At 45.2% G+C, this 19,751-nt stretch overlaps 1 protein-coding gene across 2 annotated transcripts in view; it reads left to right on the top strand.

The window, feature by feature from the left end:
• Window positions 1-19,751, top strand: part of Ctdp1 (CTD phosphatase subunit 1) — a 62,283-nt gene that overhangs the window by 21,795 nt on the left and 20,737 nt on the right. The window contains exons 9-12 of one of the 2 annotated variants that reach the window (XM_055628025.1): window positions 1,378-1,519; window positions 2,852-3,061; window positions 6,984-7,144; window positions 14,915-14,976. In XM_055628025.1, coding sequence (XP_055484000.1) covers window positions 1,378-1,519; window positions 2,852-3,061; window positions 6,984-7,116 — 485 coding nt within the window. In that variant the 3' untranslated portion in view covers window positions 7,117-7,144; window positions 14,915-14,976. Of the gene's footprint in view, window positions 1-1,377; window positions 1,520-2,851; window positions 3,062-6,983; window positions 7,145-14,914; window positions 15,078-19,751 lie in introns of those variants that run through there. The other variant, XM_055628024.1, reaches the window with a different exon arrangement.

Below are 19,751 nucleotides of genomic sequence, written 5' to 3'. Positions count from 1 at the left end.
CAGGATCCCAAAGCTTATGAGTCAGGTAGCCTGGTGTAAGCAGCAACAAACAACAAAGGCCCAATCTCAAGGTAGAAGACAAAAACCAATATCCAAGGTTGCCCTCTGACCTTCATGTTTGTGTGTGCCACCTGCACATACAGAGATATAAACGCACACAGGTTGATAATTGACTTTGGGTACAGTTTTTTTTCCTGGACACCTTTCACCTGTCTTGGGTCCCTGGAGCAGTCACTTTCATGTTAGTTGTAACACGGTAGTAGTCGCTTCTTTAAGAAAAGCTTAAAGAAAACAAATAACTAGTTACTGTTTTAAATGGTCCTAATAAGCAATTGGACCCTTCCTAAATAAAGATCACCCAAGCTATCTAGGCACTGCTTGCCCCCTTGCAATTTCTCCTCAACAGTAGTTGGTGAGGTAGGGCTTTCTAATGCCTCACCTCTAGGCTCTGCAGGGCTGTGTCAGGATGGCCCATTCCCGTAGTCTCTCCAAAGGCTGTAGTTTTGTTTGATTCTGGCTCTAGACTTTGCTGTCATTTGGTCTGTAGGGCATTTTTCACAGATCAATGGGAATCAGACAGGCTGTCTGGCCCCAGCACCACCTTTTGTCTGAGGAGGAAATGTATCATCAGCCTTCCTCACAAACAAAGGGTTTTCCTTCCAGAGCACTGAGAGCACAAATCAGGTCCTTCCTTGTTGTATTTTGTGTGCACCTGCTTGTGTAAGGACTATTTTAGTACCTGGTCCACATCTCCATTTTGCCAGGTTCTGAAGCTCAGTTCTCTATGGACACTTCAGCCATAGGGACAGTGGGATGTGAGAATTGTGTTCTCATCCTGCCTTTTCCTTTGAAGAGAGTGACTTCCTGAAAAACAAAGCTTGTCTGGGCCTCAGTTGGCCATCTTACAGCATGGGGTTACTGAACTGTCTACAAAATAGCTATAAGACAGGGCAGGATCAGCTGTACACAGAGTGAGGAGCCGCTCAATGGGTGATCAGGAGCCCTCCGGGGGCCCTTGGGACACACAGGAAGGAGTGTGTGAGAAGAGTGTGTGAGGGAGGGAAAAGGGCTGGGCCGGGTGCCATACCTGTAAAGGAAGCCCTGGAGTTCAAAAGTGACAGGATGGCTCAGTGTGGGAGAACTGACAGGGCCTCCTGATCTCTTGGCATGGGTGGTGCCAGAGCACAGGTAATAGACAAGCCTGGAAGGCAGGGATAAATTTAAGGGTTAGGAAGTGGTTTAGGAGCAGACATCCTGTTGGCAGAGGTTGAATGCCCAGTAGTGAGGAGGATGCTCATCAGTAAGCCTGGTATGCAGCTCCATCCTAGCCCCCCTGTGGTACCACAAGACAGGCAGACTGACCCACTGTCTCTGCAGGCACAGAGAAGGTACGCCAGGCACAGGAGTGCAAACACCTGCATGTGGTCAGCCCCGATTGGCTGTGGAGCTGCCTGGAGCGCTGGGACAAGGTAGAAGAGCGACTCTTCCCGCTCATAGATGAGGATGCCCGGGCGCACAGGTAGGTTCCCTCCCATGCACACCATCCTGATCCACGCTCCAGGTCCTTCCTACCAGTTCCCTGGGGTGTCCAGCCACAAGCAGGCCTCTACATGAGGCCCTTGTGATCTTCCCAAGCTGGGCTGGGAGTGTCTGTGAACTTGGTTCTTCTTTATACCCAGCATTGTTTTTAGGGGGAAACTGAGCTCTGCCTGGATATAGTGAGGAGAGCCTTATATGCTGGAAGGTGTCTATCCAAGATCCATAATGTATCAGTTACTTGTTCCAGTGCTGTGATACAGTACCCTGTCAGACAAGGGAGGGGTAGTTTATGCTGTCATGGTAGGGAGGTTCTGGTAGCAGGTGCTTGAGGCAGCTGGTCACATTGCATTAGCGTTTAGAAAGAAAGAATGGTAAATATTGGTGTTCAGCAAGCTTTCTCCTCTCTGTGTAGTATAGGACCTGAGGCCAGAGTAGGTACACCACCTACTTTCAGGGTGAGTCCTCTCTCCTCAGTTAATGTACTCGGAATAATCCTTCACAGGCTTGGCCAGAGGTTTGTCTCCTAGGTGATTGTAGATCTGTAGAGTTAATTGTTATTAACCATTACAAATGGTCCCAAGGCTGCAATGTTCCTGAAAGGGGGTCTGTTGTGCTCAGCCTGGTCTTGGCCTCTACAGAGTGATCTTGCAACTCCTCTGCGGACTCAAAGATTGGCAGCTGTTAGTATCCAGACAAAGCATTAGGTCTGGGCTTTTTTGTAGTAAGATGCAGTGTGGGATTCAATAGTAAATCCTAGTTTGCAAACATCTCTTCAGTGCTAATATTATTACACAAATTATATAAAAGCTATTCTAGATCTCAGAACCAAAAAGAGGGTGGTGGGGTGAAGGCCATGGAACAGGTATGCAAAATTACTCAAAGACTGAGGCATATGGGAAAGTGGAACTTCCCATCCTTATGTATTTGTGATGAGAGGCTTGAGGTTGTTAGGGGCAAGTGACAAGTACAGATGCCAGTTTCAGAGAGTATCTCTGGTCATCAGCTCAAGCAGATGTCAAAGCCATGAAGTACAAGGAACTGAAGTTGTCCTGCCAAGGCAGAGGGGTTCCTCCAGCTGGTGGTTGAGCATCTGCTATTTTTACACATCACTGTGTTCTAGAACTCAGAGTTACAAATCTTCCATCTGAAGCATTCATTAAAAAATTGAAGGCGCTTGTCATGTGGAGTTTAGCTGTAGTCTCTGATGCATATCACCACATTCCAGTATCCACGTCCTTACCATTGTGCCTCTCTTTTATCTTGTGTCCCTGGACCATATGTTATTGATAATGCACTTGTTCTCATCCCACAGGGATAACAGCCCTGCAGCCTTCCCAGACAGACAGAATGTGCTTCCAACAGCCTTGTTCCACCCAACACCCATCCATTCCAAGGCTCATCCTGGCCCCGAAGTTCGGATCTATGACTCCCACACAGGCAAACTCATCCGGATGGGCACCCAGGGTCCTGTACCAGCTCCCTCCAGTGCCCCACTTATCCCTGGGGAGCCTTCCTCCTTCAGGTATGTTGTGGCACATGTAAACCTCCTTTGCTGAGAAAATAGGCATCTGAAATGTTAAGTTCTAGTTTTCTGAATCTACTAAGATGATTTTGTTGTGCTACAGTGTAGAAAAGTGATATTTAAGACTCAATCTCTGTTTGGTCTTAAGTTAATGCTGGGCTGCCTGCCTGCCGATGGTGATTTTCAGCACATAAAACACCTTCACTGGACCCTTCTGTTTATTCTGCCTAGCCTTGTTTCCAAAACCAAAAGTAGAGGAACCCTTGCTTTAGTTTTGCACTATTCTGTATGAGTCATGTGTCTCTACAGGGTGCTCGGTGCTGGCAGGGTATTCAGAAGTATCCTTGGGTGCCCAATGGAGAGAAGGGTCTCCAGGGTTCTCTGACTTTCCACCTAGGTCTGCCCTCAGCAGGCCCTCAGTCTTGGCCACCTGGACTCTTCCACATACTGAATGAAGGGATTTTATCAGAAGGGTATGTGAGAACACTTGGGTATATCAAAAGTCATCTGATGGCTGGGTTGGTGACGCCCCACAAGTGACAAGACTTAATACTGCCCACTTTGTCAGTGCATTCTTAGTCACCACTGTCCCTGTGAACCCCTCAGACCACCCTTATAGAATGGAAGCACACCTGCTTGTTCACATAGAGGTTTTGGACAACAGATACCATGTTCAGCTGGCAGCCGGTATGCAGCCACCTGCCCGCTCCCTGTGCACCTCCAAAGATACTGAGATCATCCCTGGTAGTTGCCCTTTGCAGTCAACAGCTCAGAGATATGATGGGGTTGGTTCTGCTCTGAATGCAAGTGGACCCTGGCAGGCCTGAGTAGTTTGCATGTTTTCAGCAGAGTAGTTTTAGAGCTGAGCAAGAACTTAGTCCCTCTGTCCGCACCCATGGCCCAGCCTCAGTGACACACAGGCAATAGGAAACAGGATTGGCACAAACAGAAAAGCCAAGATGTTTGTTCGGATACTGGTGTGAAGTGGCTCTCTCTCTGCTTCCTCCATGCACCTTGGAATGTACCCGCTGCTTTACAATTTGAAGCAAAAAGTGTCATCATTACTGAAACTTAGTCACTCACCTGCTGGAGTGTATCCACATGTTGCTACTTACCATCTGTACCATCACATTACCAAAGTGAGGTCACTGAGTTAAAGGTTATTAATATTTTCAACTGTAGTATAGTGTAGCAGCCATTTCATCAAAGCATGGTGCAGTTTGCCCTGATACCCAGAACAGTAGACCTGTATGCCCTGGTGAGGTCTGTGTGCTGGTCATAGCTGTGACAGTGGGCTGTCCTGGGAAGCTGATGGGTATCAAGAAGTTTGTGAGGGCAGCCTCTTGTGATGTGGGCTCGCCATGAGCGTACACTGCCGCACACTGCCTCTTATATTCTTTTGCTCCTTTTTCTCTACTGAGTTCTTTTGGGAGGAGGTGTCGGGTTGGCTTGACTTATGAAGGTCTGTCAAGTAAAGAATATAATGAAGCCCTCTACATGCCTTGGTTAGTACCATGCTGCCACAGCTTTCCCTACCTCTGCATGTCATCAGTTTTTGAATGGTATAGAGTACTGGGTATTTTCCTCTGTAGCAGGCATCTATGACTCGGACATTTACTCATTCACTGTCTATGACATTAAGTTCAGTGTAGATTCACTCTACATTTTTTTTGTTGTTGAAATTTTTCACAATTTGCCCTGAGCCTCTTTTCAGGTTCTATTTTGATTAATACTATTTGGCAAATTCTACAAACCCTTAAAGTGTAACCTGATCCCAAATCACAATGACAGAAGTTTTTACACCTATCAGAGCCACAGTGCAGAGCCTAGCCAAAACAGGTTTGAGGTTGCAGTCACATACATGATCCTGAGTGAACCGTTTGTACTGTAGTGTGGGAAGTCTGAGTCTGGCTCAGAGCACTGTGTGTGTTTTACTGTCTTAAAGTACCTCAGGTGAACATTTACTCTTTTGCCAAAGTGTCTTTTGAAATGGTGAGGATATCCTCCTTTCTGAGGTCTTGGTCCGGGAAGAAAGAGGATGAGTATGCAAGGGCCCAGCTGTTGGGGGTGGGGGTGCTGTACTCCTAGAACCCACATAAATGCTGGCTACAGTGGTGTGCATCTGCAGTCCAACTGCTGAGCAGGTGGAGACAAGCAGATGCCTGAAGTTCAGTGATTGGCCAGCCTGCCTGAGTCAGTGAGAGGCCTTGTCTCAAACATGCAGAGTAGAGGGTGACTGAGAAGATACATGTCAGCCTCTAGCCTCTACACACACATGCACATACCTGTGTGAGCATGCTCACACTATATACATTATATCAAAGGCCAAAAGAATACCATTGCCTCAGATGGGTAGCAATGGCAAGATATCTGTTCACCACTCATACCTGCCATTTCACCATTCTCTGCTTGTATGACACATGGCCATGGAGTAGAGCCAGGGGCCACAAGGTGCAGAACAATGAACAGTTGGAAGTTGGAGGTCAGGGTGGAGTGGGAATGTTTTAAAGAATCTTCTAGCAAAGCTCCATAGCAGAGAGTGCTGTCGCAGAAAAAGTAAAAACCATGTGGTACCAAAGAGCTCAGAACCAGGAGAAGTAACATGAAACTTGTTGGCCGTGGGTCTGGGCACATCCTTTGATGTGGGACACACATGCACCCAGTTGTGAAGGCAAGTGTGGTCTCGGGACTGAGCTAGATTCCTAAAATCGACATGGTCAGTGCATGTGTAACTAGGTGACTTCAAGAGGAACCAGTGATAATGGAGAGAGACAAAGCATTCGGGTTGTAGGGACTGGGGAGGTGTGATGAACACTGGCCTCCATGTATCACGAAGTACAGAGATTCCATTCCAGTGCTGCCTGTTCATTCAAAAGTGAAATGTGCTTGTGCTTTGCTGAGGGTGTCTAAATGGGTTCAGCATTTGGTTGAGCTCTGGCAATGTTTACTGAGAGTGCATGTCCTTTCATCCAGGTTTTGCTTTAGGATCTGTGGCCTAGAAGTAAAAGCAATAGTCTGAGGACAGTGGAGTGGGGTGCAATATTTGGAACTCTTCAATTTCTTTCTTGCCACAAATAATCATAAAACTATCACAAAAGACAATAGATGGAGTTAGGAACAGCCCCCATGACTAGCCAGGCTATGGCTATGTCTGCCCTAATGTTGCTCTCTGAGCTGGTGTGTGTGCTGTGAGACCATAAAGGCTGTGCACTGATAGGAAGAGACACAGGGGAGTTGAGGCCACTGCGGCATCCAGGATCTGAGAGTCAAAACCAAGACAAGGGAGGACCAAGAAGAAGCCTGGTGACTACAGACTTCCTTTCTATTCTGGATTGTTGAGTTCTTCTAGATTGGCTCAGCCAACAATAGCTGTGGAGGGAATGTGCCTTGATTAACTGAGAGAGGCAGATGGGTATGAAAATGGGGTGAAAAAAAAATGGAAACCTCAAAGCAGGATTCAGGGAAAGTATGGACATTTCCTGGGGGTAGTAGAGGCTGGGCACAAGAGCCTCTCAGTCCCTATGAAGTTGGGACACACTCACTCCAGAGCTATACGAACCCCCCTCTGGAGATTTTGTGCAGGTCCCTTTACATGGCTGTACTAGGGCAAATCACTGGTTCTAAGTGATGGCTCTCTGGAGGTCCGAAGGTTGGGGTTGAATTTTGAAGTTCAGATCTGGGTCGTTCTAGGGCCCAGTCCTGTCCTGAAGCCATCTCACACCTGATGGATGCTCCAAGGTTTTGACTTTCGTGTCAGGAACTGGGAACACCCTAAGAATTCCCCTTTGAGCACAAAGTCTCAGTGGTCAAGGGGTGCACATTTCTGTTGCTGGCTGTTCTGCAGTGTTATTATAACCTGATAAGGGGCAAGAAGGAGCTGTGCATTGAAGGCTATTTCTGAAATTCAGTTTCTAAATTGCAGTTGGACAGCAGTGCTTCCAGAATTTAAAGCAGCCACAAAGTCAGTATGTGCTGGTGTGCACCTGCGCAACACCTGTGCAGTCTGCTTTCCACGCTGCGGAAACCAACTCAGCTTCTCATTTATTTTTCCTTAAATAAAAAGCAAAGGCACCTTGTCTTAAGGTGAGTACAGTGTTAGGTACAATATTTTTTTTTTAATTATTTGACTTTGTTTGAAGTGTGTGTCAGTAGACTAGGGATTTCCAAGACAAGTGAAAAGTAATTAAGTGTTGTCTGAAAATAACTTGTATATGGTAGGCTGATCCTCAGCAAAGCTTTAATGTGGCACCAGAGAAAGCTGTGTTCAGCAGTGTGGCGCTGCCTCCTGCAGCTGTAGGAACCAGTCTCTGGCAGTGTACGACGCCGGGGAAGTGACTTTGGTGACATTTTCTTCTTTCAAACCTGGAAACGTCTTGTGCAGCCTAGGTGCCAACCTGTCTTGGTACATAAGAGGATGGGAAGGAGTCATCAAGTGTATCAGTTGTGTAGACCTTACAAAGGAAGGTGGCTTTGTATACCCGCACCAACATGGCATCTTCGCCTAATTCACTTTGCAGGCTGCTAGGTAACCTGTCAGGTACCCATACTGTTCTCATAGGAGTGCACAGGAAACTTATAAACACTGCAAGGTCACGGTGTCAGAGCCGCTTACTCATGACCCTGACTTCAAAACTGATGAACTGACGAATCTACATAAGTAAAATGGGGGCCCTGCCTCTATTCCTCTCTGCCTACGTGTCTGCACACAGAGATCTGTTTGTCTGGGGAGCACCCGAATTCAGTCCTTGTGGGTGTTGTGTCCACTAAGGAATGGAGCTGACGGATCTGATCTCACCTTAGTCAGAGGCACTCTGGCAGGATTCCTTTTCTGGGTGAGGAAATCTAGTGTGTTTCTCCTAACACCACTGTGTGGAAAACTCCCTTCTGATTTAAACTAGAGACTTCTTCCCATACTTGTCAGACTTTGGCTGAGTCTCATATGCTGAGGCACTGAATAAGTAAGTGTGTTCCGCTTCAGCTTTCCATGTTGGTGGTTGGCACCTGGTGATGTCTCTTTTGTAGTCATACTCACAATTCCAGATATCCACAGTGGCCTTGGAAGCCAGTCTACATTGTTGGCTGTAGAAACTCCTTGGGCCCACCCCAGACCCTCAGCATAATGGCATGGACCACTCTTCCAGCCATTCTACAGCTTGTGTGGCTCTTGCTTTGCCTGTCACAGGACTCCTGTGTCTGCTGGACTTCTGGGATTCAGCCTTGTACCTCCATCCTGGGCCTGGAACTCTCTGCAGACCCATTGTGACAGGGCGCTTGGCAACAGCACCAGGTGCTGTCCTTAATGATCATTGTCACCAGGCTGCGAAGTTGTAAGTTTTGCTTTGTATTTGTTGGCTAAGAGTACAGTTTAGTCTCCCAGACTTGTCGCTGAGTGAAGTCAGGGCCTCCTGCAGGCACCCATTAATGACACTCAGGGACAGTAAATGGTGGTTTGAGAGCAGGCTGTGTGTGGTTAGTGGGTTATGTCCATCTGATTTCCACTCTAACTTGGTGTTTAAAGTAGAGTGAGGTACAGGCCCCCCTTGGCCTGACTGAACTTGCTAAGATGACAGAGGTCCTGTCTGGAAGCTAGAGCCTAGGAAAAGGCCAAACATGGCTCTCTGAGGGACACTGAGCTATGAGCATTCATTGAATATGCTTAATTTGGGTGAAATAACTGGCTTTGCCCATTCTCTAATTTTTTGGTTATTACTGTTAACATCTAAGTCTTTGTTTTTCACTTAAATGAATGTTTTTCTCAGCCAACTGTAAGTTTATCTTTTCACCTTTCAACTGGGCCTTTGATAGAATAATAAGAGTTTTTACTGTGTGACTTTTGTGATATTCTACTTACAGCTTTTCTGTTTGTGAATTGTGTTTCATTGTTGAGATTATTACTGACAGCCTAGCCCTCAGATTTCCCTAACCATTTAATTCTGTTTCTCTTACCATGTTTTATTCTTACCATTTATATAAGTTCTGTTTTCTATCAGGTTTGGTTTTTTGTTTTGTTTTGTTTTTGGAAGGAGGGTGGTATGATGGGGGGTGCACACAGGAAAACATGTGGAAGCCAGAGGTTAGTATCCCATAGTGCCCTCATTCGCTCCTGACTTTGTAGTTTAAGACTGAGTCTGGCTCACCAGTGTGGTAAGGAGGCTGACCGATGAACCCCAGAGATCTCCCTGTCTGTCTCTCCAGCTCTGGCATTAAAGGAGCATTTGTGCCCATGCCAGGCTTGTACATGGTTCTCAGGACCAATTCAGACACTCATGCTTGCATGACAAACACTTTTCTGAGTCCTCTTCTCATCTGGAGTCACTTTCTTTAGAAGTTATGAGGTCTTTTGTCAGTCCCCTCTCGCCCTACAGGTGCATGAGGCCATGGGGGATTGACCGGTTAGCTTTTTGAGACTGTCTCACTTTTTAGCCCAGCGAGGCATGGAACATGCCGTCCTCCTGCCACAGCCTCTCCACTGCTGGAATTACAGGTATGCATCACCACACCTCACTAAAATACCCTTGATCTTCATTTGCAGTTGTCTCCAAGTCAAGCAAGTCCATTTCTCTGGATCTTAGTACATTTTCCTGGCTCAGTCTGTTCCACTGACCTCAGGACCTCAGCACCTTTCTTTCAGTCTTGAGGGGAGTATTGTCTTGTGGATAGGTTGTTGAGAGCTGTAGGGTTTGGTGCATCCTCCTTGTGACACTGGGGACGGTATCTCTTTCCCTCCAGTAATGGAGTCTCGTTACTGATGGCTGTGGATGTTGTCAATGACTGTGTGTGTTATGAACTAATATGAACATGTGGTTTTCTTCTTGAACCTGCTTCTATATAGGTAATTACCTTGTTTGGCTTTTATTACATTTATGTACTTGTTTTTAGGAGAGAAGGCGTGTGGCCTTGGGGGATATACCACAGAGCGAATAGGGTCATCACAGGACAACTTACAGGGGTATGTCTCACCTCCTACCACATAGGTCCTGAGGATCAAACTCAAAGTTCAGGTCAGCAAGTTTGGTAGCACCTTCATTTGGATCATCTCCCTGACCCACTGATTGGTTTAAAACAAACAAAAAAACAAAACTTATCTTTGAACTCTTGTAATGGAACTATTTTTATAGGTTTGGATACATTGGCAGACAGACCAGCTGTGAGCCTGTGACACATTTCCCACTCTATGCATTTTCACATGCCCAGGGTGACTTGCTTCACAAGATGGCTTGAGTAGCGACCTCTCCTTTTCCTTCCTTCATTGAGCCTGTGGAGCGCTGGGACCACACTTTTGAATGTCTGTATGTTTCAGTGATACTGACTAGACTTCGGGTAGGCCTTCTTGTCCCTGATACCGGAAATCGTTTCTGTTTTTGCATGTCACTCTTGTTGGAGACCGCTTCCAAAACCCAGTTATTTGCACTTGAGAAGTAGAAGCAAGAGGATCAGAAGTTCAAGATCATCCTCAGGCCAGCCTAGATATACTCTTGTCTTCAAAACAAAACCAGTTATTTAACTTATTGACCTGTGATTGTTCCCTTGTCTTCAGCTCATGGTGTCTGGTGTCTTCCTCCTGCTTGCTTGCTTTCTTAGTATGTTTGTTATAGCAGTTGCAGTGCAGTTCAGGAGACTCCCTCAGGACAGGGTCTTCTGTGGTGCCCTAACCTGCTGTGTCCTCTGGGGGAGGGTTCTAGCAGGCTTGTGACCTGTGTGTGCATCAGAGTCCATTCCTTTCCACAAGGGAGGCCAATGGTGGGTTCTCTCCCTTTGTCTGTAGCAGTCTTGACTTAACTCCATTCCTGCTAGTTCTATTGCACTGTAAGGCTGCAGGCCAATGGCTCCATTTCTTAACGTTGGAAGCATCTGATCCCTCTGGTCTCTGAATTTGCTAGGCATGCTCTACCATTGGCTTCTTCCTATGGGAATAGGAAAGCATCTTTCCTCACACTGCTTCCAACATGCTTTTTGTGTGGTTGGTTTTTTTGTTCTTGTCTTTAATTGCAAGTTTGATCACTGTGTGTGCTGGTGTGAATTTTGAGAGTGTGGAGTAAAGGGTTCCCTCAGCCTCTTAGCTAGGTTAGGGACATTTCTAGCCATTGCTGTTCTGGTTCATCTCTGCCTCTCTTGGAAGTCCTCTTCCCTGAGTTTTCAGAGCTGCCATCATCCTTTCCTCTCACAGTTGTGCTTTCTCTCTGTCCAGTCAAGGGGATTTCTGTGAGTTTGACATGTGAGTTTACTGCATTTCCCCCCTTTTCAGCTTGCTACCACGCCCACCTTGTGTATTTGTTTTCATTATGCTTCCATCTCTTAGCTGTCCTTCAGTCTTTTCACCTTCTGTTTTTTGCTAGGGTTTCTTTTTTCCCTCATCTCTTTCAGATGTATTTGTAATTGATGGTTTAAGTCTTTTTGTCTTTGTAAGATAAAAAGGTCACCTGGGAGTTGACAACTCTCTGTTGATTGTCCTTTCCATCAGTTGGAGGTGGTCTTATTCCTGTACAAGTAATTCACATTGAAGCCTGCCCACTTTCCCATCACATTAAGAATCTGGGTCTGGTTTATCCTCCAACTGACAACTGATATTGAGGTGGGGGAGGGGTAGCATTGTGTGCTTTTTCTGGTGCCGACCATGTAATGGGCTTGTGCTATAGAGAGAGATGTTAGACTCCAGGCTTTCTACCTGTCTCCTCCCTGCCTTCATTAAGATGCCACAAGCAGGGCAGCAACTGGGTATTTGCCTTGTGTGGTTAAGAGTACAATTGATACTGTCTGAAGATCATTATCAGCTAATTTAATATAACATATTAAACCATTGTCTGTTAACATTTTAAATAAAGTTACTTCTTCAAATTGAGAAGGAATATAATGGGAGTGCTTTTCATTTTTATGACTCTGTCATACTTTCTCTTTTGGATTTGGTTCTTGGAGTAACTGGCCTTCGCGTAAGGGCACCCTAGGAAGAGCAGGAGCTCAGGGTACTCCAGGAGGTCCCTGGGAGCTACAGCATGGTGATTGTAGTGTCTTACAGGTCCATTTTTCATGCACCCAGAGCCTGTTAACCCTTCACAGAGCTCTCTTGGCCCTGTCAGACCCAGGATGGATGTGAGCTGGGGATGGCCTTAATAGTGTTGACCTTTGAAGATCAACAGTCAGCTTTCAGTAGAGGTCTTTTCTAACACTTCAAACTTGGTTGAAACCATTAGACACCTTTATAAAGAAGCATTGTACATTTATTTTTAGTAAAAGGAAAACTCCTGTGGTCTTTTTCCCTGTTTATCTTTGAAGCTGTAGGTGTTGGGAGTAAACAGTTCTGGCTATAAATGTGGTCAGTCAGATGTCTGGGGCCCTGTTGCTACACCTAGATAGGAAGTATGGTGAGGGAAGAAGTTCTCTTCAGGCACTTGGACAACAGCAGCTTGCGGCAATAGGTGGCACCTTCTGGTACTTCCTACTGTTCTCTGCAAGCCTTAGCTGTCTGGGGTCTTCGACCTCCAAGTGTTTATAAAGGTCTGCAAGTGAACAGCTCCCTGTAGGCCTAGGCGAATTGGAATTCCTTAGATATTGGTAGCAGTTGGCATTGGAACTTCCATGCAGGCTTACATGCCAGGTTCTCTAGCCCTTGACAGCAGCTGGTATTGCATTGTCCAAGCCTGGGGTGGCTTAGACTCTAAGGGCTGAGCAGCATTCTAGAAGTCATTTAGCTACCAAGGCCCATACTCTCTCTCTATAGTGCTGTACAGTTTTCTCTTCTTTAGCCTCAGTTCTCCCCTTGTTTCTGTCCTGGCTATCCTCAGCTCTTCAGCTACCAACCTCACCACTTTGGCAACTCTGTGTACCAACTATTCAGCTATCATTGCCACTCTACCGCCTCTACCCTGACTATGACTATGACCCTGCTGCCTCTGCTACTTTCTTTGTCTTGCCGCTTAGCTCACTCTCCTAAGAGTAAGCAAAGATTAAAGAGAAGCCTAGTGTTGTATCACAGGAGATCATTGCCCATCTAGCTCACCAAGTGAGCCCGTCATTCTGTTCTTTAAAGCCAGAGGAGGGGGCTTTCACAGTACTCACAGCACTACCCTTTGGTATCAGTCGGTAAAATCTCTGGTAGGCTACCAGGAGATGTGTTGTTCCTTGAGTCTAGGTGGAAATTGTTTTAGGGTCACCTAGAGCTTACCAGGGCCTGGCTTGTGATAGCAAAAACTCTGGTACAGAGGGCTTGAAACAGGACCTGGGACAAGCAGCTGAAGTTGCTAGGAGCTGTCCTACAGTGTCCACGGAGTGCTCAAGAATGGCCAGTGCTGCATAAAGATAGTTCAACCAGCTGGCAATTTGAGTTAACCAAAGCAGCAAGGGAGAGTCCAACAGCTGCCAATAAGAGCCTGCTTGTCTCAGCCCCCAAATCCTTGCTTATTGACAAGAAAATAACATGAGGAGTTTGTACTGTAGCAAGTTTATGAACACTGATAGCAGTGCTTTATTGTTTTAAGAGTCACCACATCTGTTTTATAAAGGCAGTGTTGGGCTTTGGCCATGCACATCCTGATCATACTTTCTGCTGAACTGTTTGACTATAGTCAGACTGAATTAGGCATGTGGAGTCTTAATTTTTGAAAAGTAGAGACTGCACTTTTTAAATTTCTGGGTAGAAAATCATTTACCCTCATTAGATAATACTTGGTTAGCCTAATAGAGCTACTTTTTAATTTTGTGGTTTTGAGTTAATGCTCCATTATTCTTTATTACATTTTTTGTGTTTGTGTGTGCTCGAATGCATGTATGTGTATGGGTAAGCATGTACTATGGCATCCTTGTAATTGTCAGAAGACTTGTAGATGTCAGTTCTCTCCACCATGTGGATCCTGAGGATCCAATTCAAGTAGTCTGGCTTGGCTGCAAGTATCCGCTATGCCATCTTGCTCGGTCCTACATTAATTTCTTCATGATAGTGAAGTCTTGTCACCTCCATGGTGACTGTGACAGGCAGCCTGGGACCCAATGGGCAATGATGCTCATCTGTACTCCTTTATGATGCTTGTCTCACTCCTTTACCTGGGGAAGGATCTGTTCTAGAAACAACTGTCTTACTCTCTAGCACAGGCTGCCCTCAGACTCACAACAATTTTCCTGCTTCAGCCTTCCAAGTCCTAGACTGTGCATGTGAGCCACTGTGCCTGGTACACCATGAGTTTTGACATAACCTTAAACATACATAAAATACACTCAGTGAAGTTTGTCACATCTAGATGCACATTGCAGACAGAAGCTTTTTCACTAAGTTTGCCACTAACAATACCAGTTTAACAGGGTGTTGGCGGGGGGGTCCCAGGTCAGAAGTGTCTTTGAGGCCTGAACTTGGTCCTTGCAGCTGATTGTTTACTGTGTACAATAATCTAATGTTTCTTCCATGACTGTTGTAAGCAGATTGATTCCCCTCCATTGATAGCCACCTCCTTAATTTACCATTCCTGTCTGTGCTCTGAAGAGAATGTAAATGTCACTTTTGTTTTCTTTTGTGTCATATGATTCTTGGCGTTACTCGAGGTAAATGACAGTCCCTGATGATTTCTAGCAAACCGTTTGTCTTCCTGTAAGTTTTGTGCTCAGGTCAAGATAGGTGATGACCCATAGTCACAGTGGTTTCTCTTTAAAGCAGCTGGGTGTGACCAACGACATGGCCATGGAGGAGATGCTGGGTATTCTAAGCAAGCAGAGAGAGCAAGTGGGCAGAGTGGACAGGGCATCTTGTCTTTCCATCTTGTTTGTTCTCTGTGTGTATAGCACCTCGTCTACGAGTCAGGTGTCTGCTGCAGAGCTGGAAAGGTGCTGTGGAACTGCTTTTTTCACGCGGGACTATAACATTCCTTTCAGAGCTGTTCAGCCACATCAGCAGCAAATGTTTGGCGAAGAGCTGCCAGAAGCTCAAGATGGAGAACAGCCTGGCCCTGCTAGAAGAAAGCGACAACCCAGTATGTCAGAGACAATGCCGCTGTACACTCTCTGTAAGGAGGACTTAGAGAGTATGGACAAAGAGGTGAGACTGTGCTGCAGGCCCTGGTTCTAGAGCCTGGTGCGCACGAGTGCACTGCAGACCCTGCTGGGGTTCCCTGCAGCTCAGGCACAGGTGTGAGCCGGCACCTGCGTTACTATGAAAAGTGACTTGTAACCATATGAAATGATGTGCGGGGTGTTTGGCAGCAAGAACACTTAAGCCCCTGTTCCCAGAGCTTGGTGATAGTGTCTGCAGATGTTCCAAATAGTCAAAACAAGAGGATGCTTCTGGCATTTTGTGGAACAGGAGCCACAAGTGCCTTTCAGGATACCCTGCTAAGGGAACAGTACAGACAGAAAGTTGATGAGATTCAGAATCAGAAACCCTTAATCATGTTGTATTCAGTTGAACAAAGATATTAAACACATGAATTCAGACAAATTAAGACCAGTTTCTTCTGTCACTTTTACGCCACTAAATAGTTTTAGGTACATAATGTGAAGTTAGTTTTTCTAGATGCTTAGTTTGGGAAATTGAATACCAGGACTATATTTTAATTATAGCCTAAATGCTGGGACAAGAGGTGGGGATATATCCTTTAGGCCTAAAACAAAACCGTCATAGGTCAGTGTTGTCTGTATTCTAGTCACATGTTCTTCTATATACAAGCCCTGGCTCAGCTCTGGCTAATCCTGTGCCCTTGGCCTTACCCATCTTCTTTTTGGCTTTCTGTCAAAAGCTTTTGCTGCAGGGATTTTGTTGTGTAGTCTGTACAGTGTCATTGCTCTATAGACTGCTTTGAGAGGACCACTGTAAGAGAGGAGCCTCAGGTCATGTGGACAAAAGCTGCCCTCTGCACTTTCCCTGCAGCCTCAGTTGAACCCAGTCTACCTGGCACTGCTGTACTGTGAGGACAGAAATGTTTTATTTCCATGGATCATGTAGCTGAGAGCACTGAAGGAAGAAGGCATGGTTTTTATTTTAGCAAAAGCAAGAAAATACAAAAATTTATTTTCAGGATGAAATCTCATCAGTAACTCAGATTTTCTCACATGATAGCTTATTTCTAAACTCTTTACTGTTTCTCTGTGTTTTTTAACTTTAACTGTTTTCATTTCATGAGACGGTTTTTCTCAGCCACTGCTTTTCTGTCCTCAAGGCCAGTTGGCTTTTATCTAGAAACAGTGCCCGCTCCCTGCAGGCATATTTCCCGCTCTCTCCATCCTGGGTGTTTCCATGTTATTGTTTCCCTTCTGGCTTCCTGGTCTGTCACAGAGGACTTCCTTTGCAGTCCATTTGACATAATTGGCCACACTGTTGGTGTTTATTTACTTTATGAATAAAACCAGAAACTTTTACTTACTCCAGAATCTTGTCCTTTGAGCAATAAAAACCAGCCTTAACCCTTAGCCTCAGCTCTGCAGAAGCATGCTCTTGAGGAGAAGGGGGCTAGAGCTGTGGCTTCTCGTGCATGGGGTCTTGCTAACTTGAGGGGAAAAAGACTGGGGGGCATCACATCCCTGAGCACCCTGTACTGGTTTTATTCATTCCTGGGTTCTGGGCCCATAAAAGAAAACATCCCTGTCCTCCAAGATAGCAGCCAGGCTTCCCCAGGCTTAGGCATATGAGAAGTGTCCTTGCTTTCTGAATTTTGTACATCCCAGATCAGCTTGGACTGTTTTTCCAGTCTTCAGGGGGAGGGAATGGGTGACAGTCTCACAAGATCTAAGTACCAGGCTATTCTCACATGCCTCTGGCCACATCCTCATCCATTAAGTATTGATATGTCACATGGGTGCTTGGGTTTAACTATCTTCTGTATCAGTGTCTGTCCCTCTCTCAGCAAACACTGAGATGGTAACCACTCTCGGACCACCTTGATCCAGGTGACTTCATCTTATCTAACACATCTACAAAACCCCTACTCCAGTGAAACTGTAGACACACAGACCAGAGCAGGGCCTTGTGGGGGTGAGGGGCACAGGTTTGGGAGAGGCAAAAATCAACCTACTTGATAGGCTATCACAGGAACTTGGAGTTCCTTCTATTGGCAGAAACACATCACATCCTTCCCTGTTGCTACCTGGGTGCTTTCTTGGATGAACTATAGCAGGGCTTTTTCCCTGAGAAATTTTAACCTGCTTTTTGGAATAGTCATACAAATCAAAGGCTTACTTTTAGTAAAATCATGAAGAAATTTATTTTAAAAAATTATTTGTTATACATATAATCTTGTCATTTATTAAAGGTGAACACAAACTTGCATACTAATAAGATGTATGTGCTTATCTGAGGAGTGTTCGTGAATACATTTGTTGCCCTGTACGTGGAGGCCAGAGGACAGCCTTGGACAGTGTTTCTAAGGTACTGTCCACCTCGGTTTTTGAGACAGGGTCTCTCCTCAGTTGAGAACTCACCAGCTGGGCTAGGCTGACTGGCCATCAAGCCCAGTGGATCCACCTCTCTCTGCCCACAGAGCTGGGATTATAATTGTGTGCCACTATGGCTGGCTTTTGTAGAAGCGTAATTCGGATCTTCAGGTCTTCATGCTGGCATAGCAAACAGTTTACCAACTGAACTGTATCCCTGCTCTCTTTATATTTTCATCTAAAAGTTTAAATCTTGTTTGTGAGTATTTGATACTGCAGAATATCAAACAGCCTAAACATTTTTTATATTTGTTGATATTTTGTTTTTGTAATCATAAATGCTGAGAATACTAGTTTACAAAAAATAAAAATTACATAAGACAGTAAAATAAAAAATTTCTGGGAAGTTATGTACTAATCCCAAACCTAAGTTCATTTGATGATTTTTGTTTGTGTGTGAAATTCAAGTCAGCAACTCAAACAGCATGTTTAAAAATAAACATTCTAATTCAATATAATAGAAAGATACACTAATTTCATATTTCTTTTTCCTCACGAAAATATTCTTTTTTTTCTGTAAATGGTTATATTTCTGTAAGAGCTGAAAACTTTGAATGTACAACAGCAATGCAATCCATGACATGCAGCAGTCTCAAGTGTGAGCCAAGGAATTTCAGGCAGCAGTCATTGGTATTGTGTGTAGTGGCGTGGTACAAAATGTGCATGTTGTATGTTCATAACTCTGCTAGTCAGTTTTGACTGCCATCTTGACACAACCCAGATTCACCTAAAAAATGAATCATAGTGGGGAACTGCCATGGCTGGGTTGGCCTGTGGCCATGTCTGTGGGAGTTGTCTTGACTGTTAATTGAGTTGGGAAGACCCACTCTGAATGTGGCCATTTGCGCTGAACCCTAACCGTGTAAGAGTGAAGGGCGTTAGCTGAGCACAGTGGCAGGCAGGCAGGCGGCAGAGGTGCATTCATTTGTCTCTGTCTTAGTGGGTGTGACTGGACTAGCTACATCATGTCTTGCCACCTCTACATTCCCTTCAACAATGGACTGACCCAGAATTGTAAGCTGAATAATCTCCCTCCCTCCTTAACTTTTCTTTGGTCGAGAAATTGTTACTAGAGAAGTGGATTTGTCGCTGCCATGAACCTGACCATGTGCCTTTTTGTGCCTTAGACTGTTTTATTGATGGCTTGTGGAGGATTTTGAAACTTTGGGCCAGAAAAGCTCTTGAGTGCTGAGAGCTTAATGGGCCTTTCTGGTAGGACCTTGGAAGATAAAATTGTTGAGAATAATGTAGAGAATAATGGAGCAAGGTTTCAGAGGGGAAACCGAACTTTTGTCCTTAGCTGGATTGGGGCTATTTGTGGGTATTTTTGCTAAGAATCTGTGTGCCTGGGTCTGGAGAATGGTTGTAACTGTCAAAGAGCTCAGCACCATTGAGGTAAAACTTCCCATGCCTCACTTGGATGACAGGAACATGTTTCTTCAGAGTCAGCACACAGAAGCTACCAAGGGGCCAGGCTACATACTTAGGGGAAAAAAGGAGACTCAGAAATGAGCACTACTGTCCCTTTCTCCCTACCATGTCCCTTCTGCCTGACCTGGTGGGCAAAATCCCCACCCTTGTCACCCTCTCATTCCTGGCTCAATTCACAGAGGTTTTGATGCCATATTGCCCCAAGTCCAGATAACCTAATGTAGGCTCAGTGCCACCTCTTTGCGCAGGGAAAGCCAGTGTTCTTCTAAGCACTGTACTGAGGGAGACAGTCTCTGGCTAGAAGCACAGAGTAGTTATCCATCGCCCAGACAGCAAATTAGACGTTGCAGTGGGCCAAGAAAGGTACAGCAGAAATGTGGGAAGTTAATAAAAGTTTCTTAGCTACTTTGTAATCCTGTGTCTATTTCTAGAAACATGTAGAAGCCAAAGATTCCTGATAATCCAGTGGAGTCCCAAAGGCAAAATACCAGCCTGGAAAGGAGTCAGGGCTACCTGCAGGCTGTTTTTCTGTGTCAGAACAAGTGGGCTTAGAAGGGTGTAGGCTGCTCCTTCACTGGTATCACTAGGTAGGTAACTAGGTTAGCTAGACTGTCCAGGCCTTATCAGTAATAAACTACTCTGTTAGTTGTTCTGAACAGTCCAGAGAATAATTTATAAAAGCCATAATTCTTACTTTGAATTTATTAAGTACACAGCAAACAAAAGTAGAAAAACAAATATTGCATAGCAGATAAAGAGCAGCAATAGATAATTACCAAATTAGGTACACAAAGCATCTAGCGAGATGCCTGGAGAAGTCCAGTTAAGAGAGCAAACAAAAGTTAACATCACCAAA

This window comes from Psammomys obesus, unplaced genomic scaffold, assembly GCF_907164565.1.
Source record: "Psammomys obesus unplaced genomic scaffold, mPsaObe1.curated_primary_1811, whole genome shotgun sequence".
Classification (NCBI taxonomy): domain Eukaryota; kingdom Metazoa; phylum Chordata; class Mammalia; order Rodentia; family Muridae; genus Psammomys; species Psammomys obesus.
The sequence above is the reverse complement of the archived record's forward strand: the minus strand, read 5'-3'. Positions and strand labels throughout refer to the sequence as shown.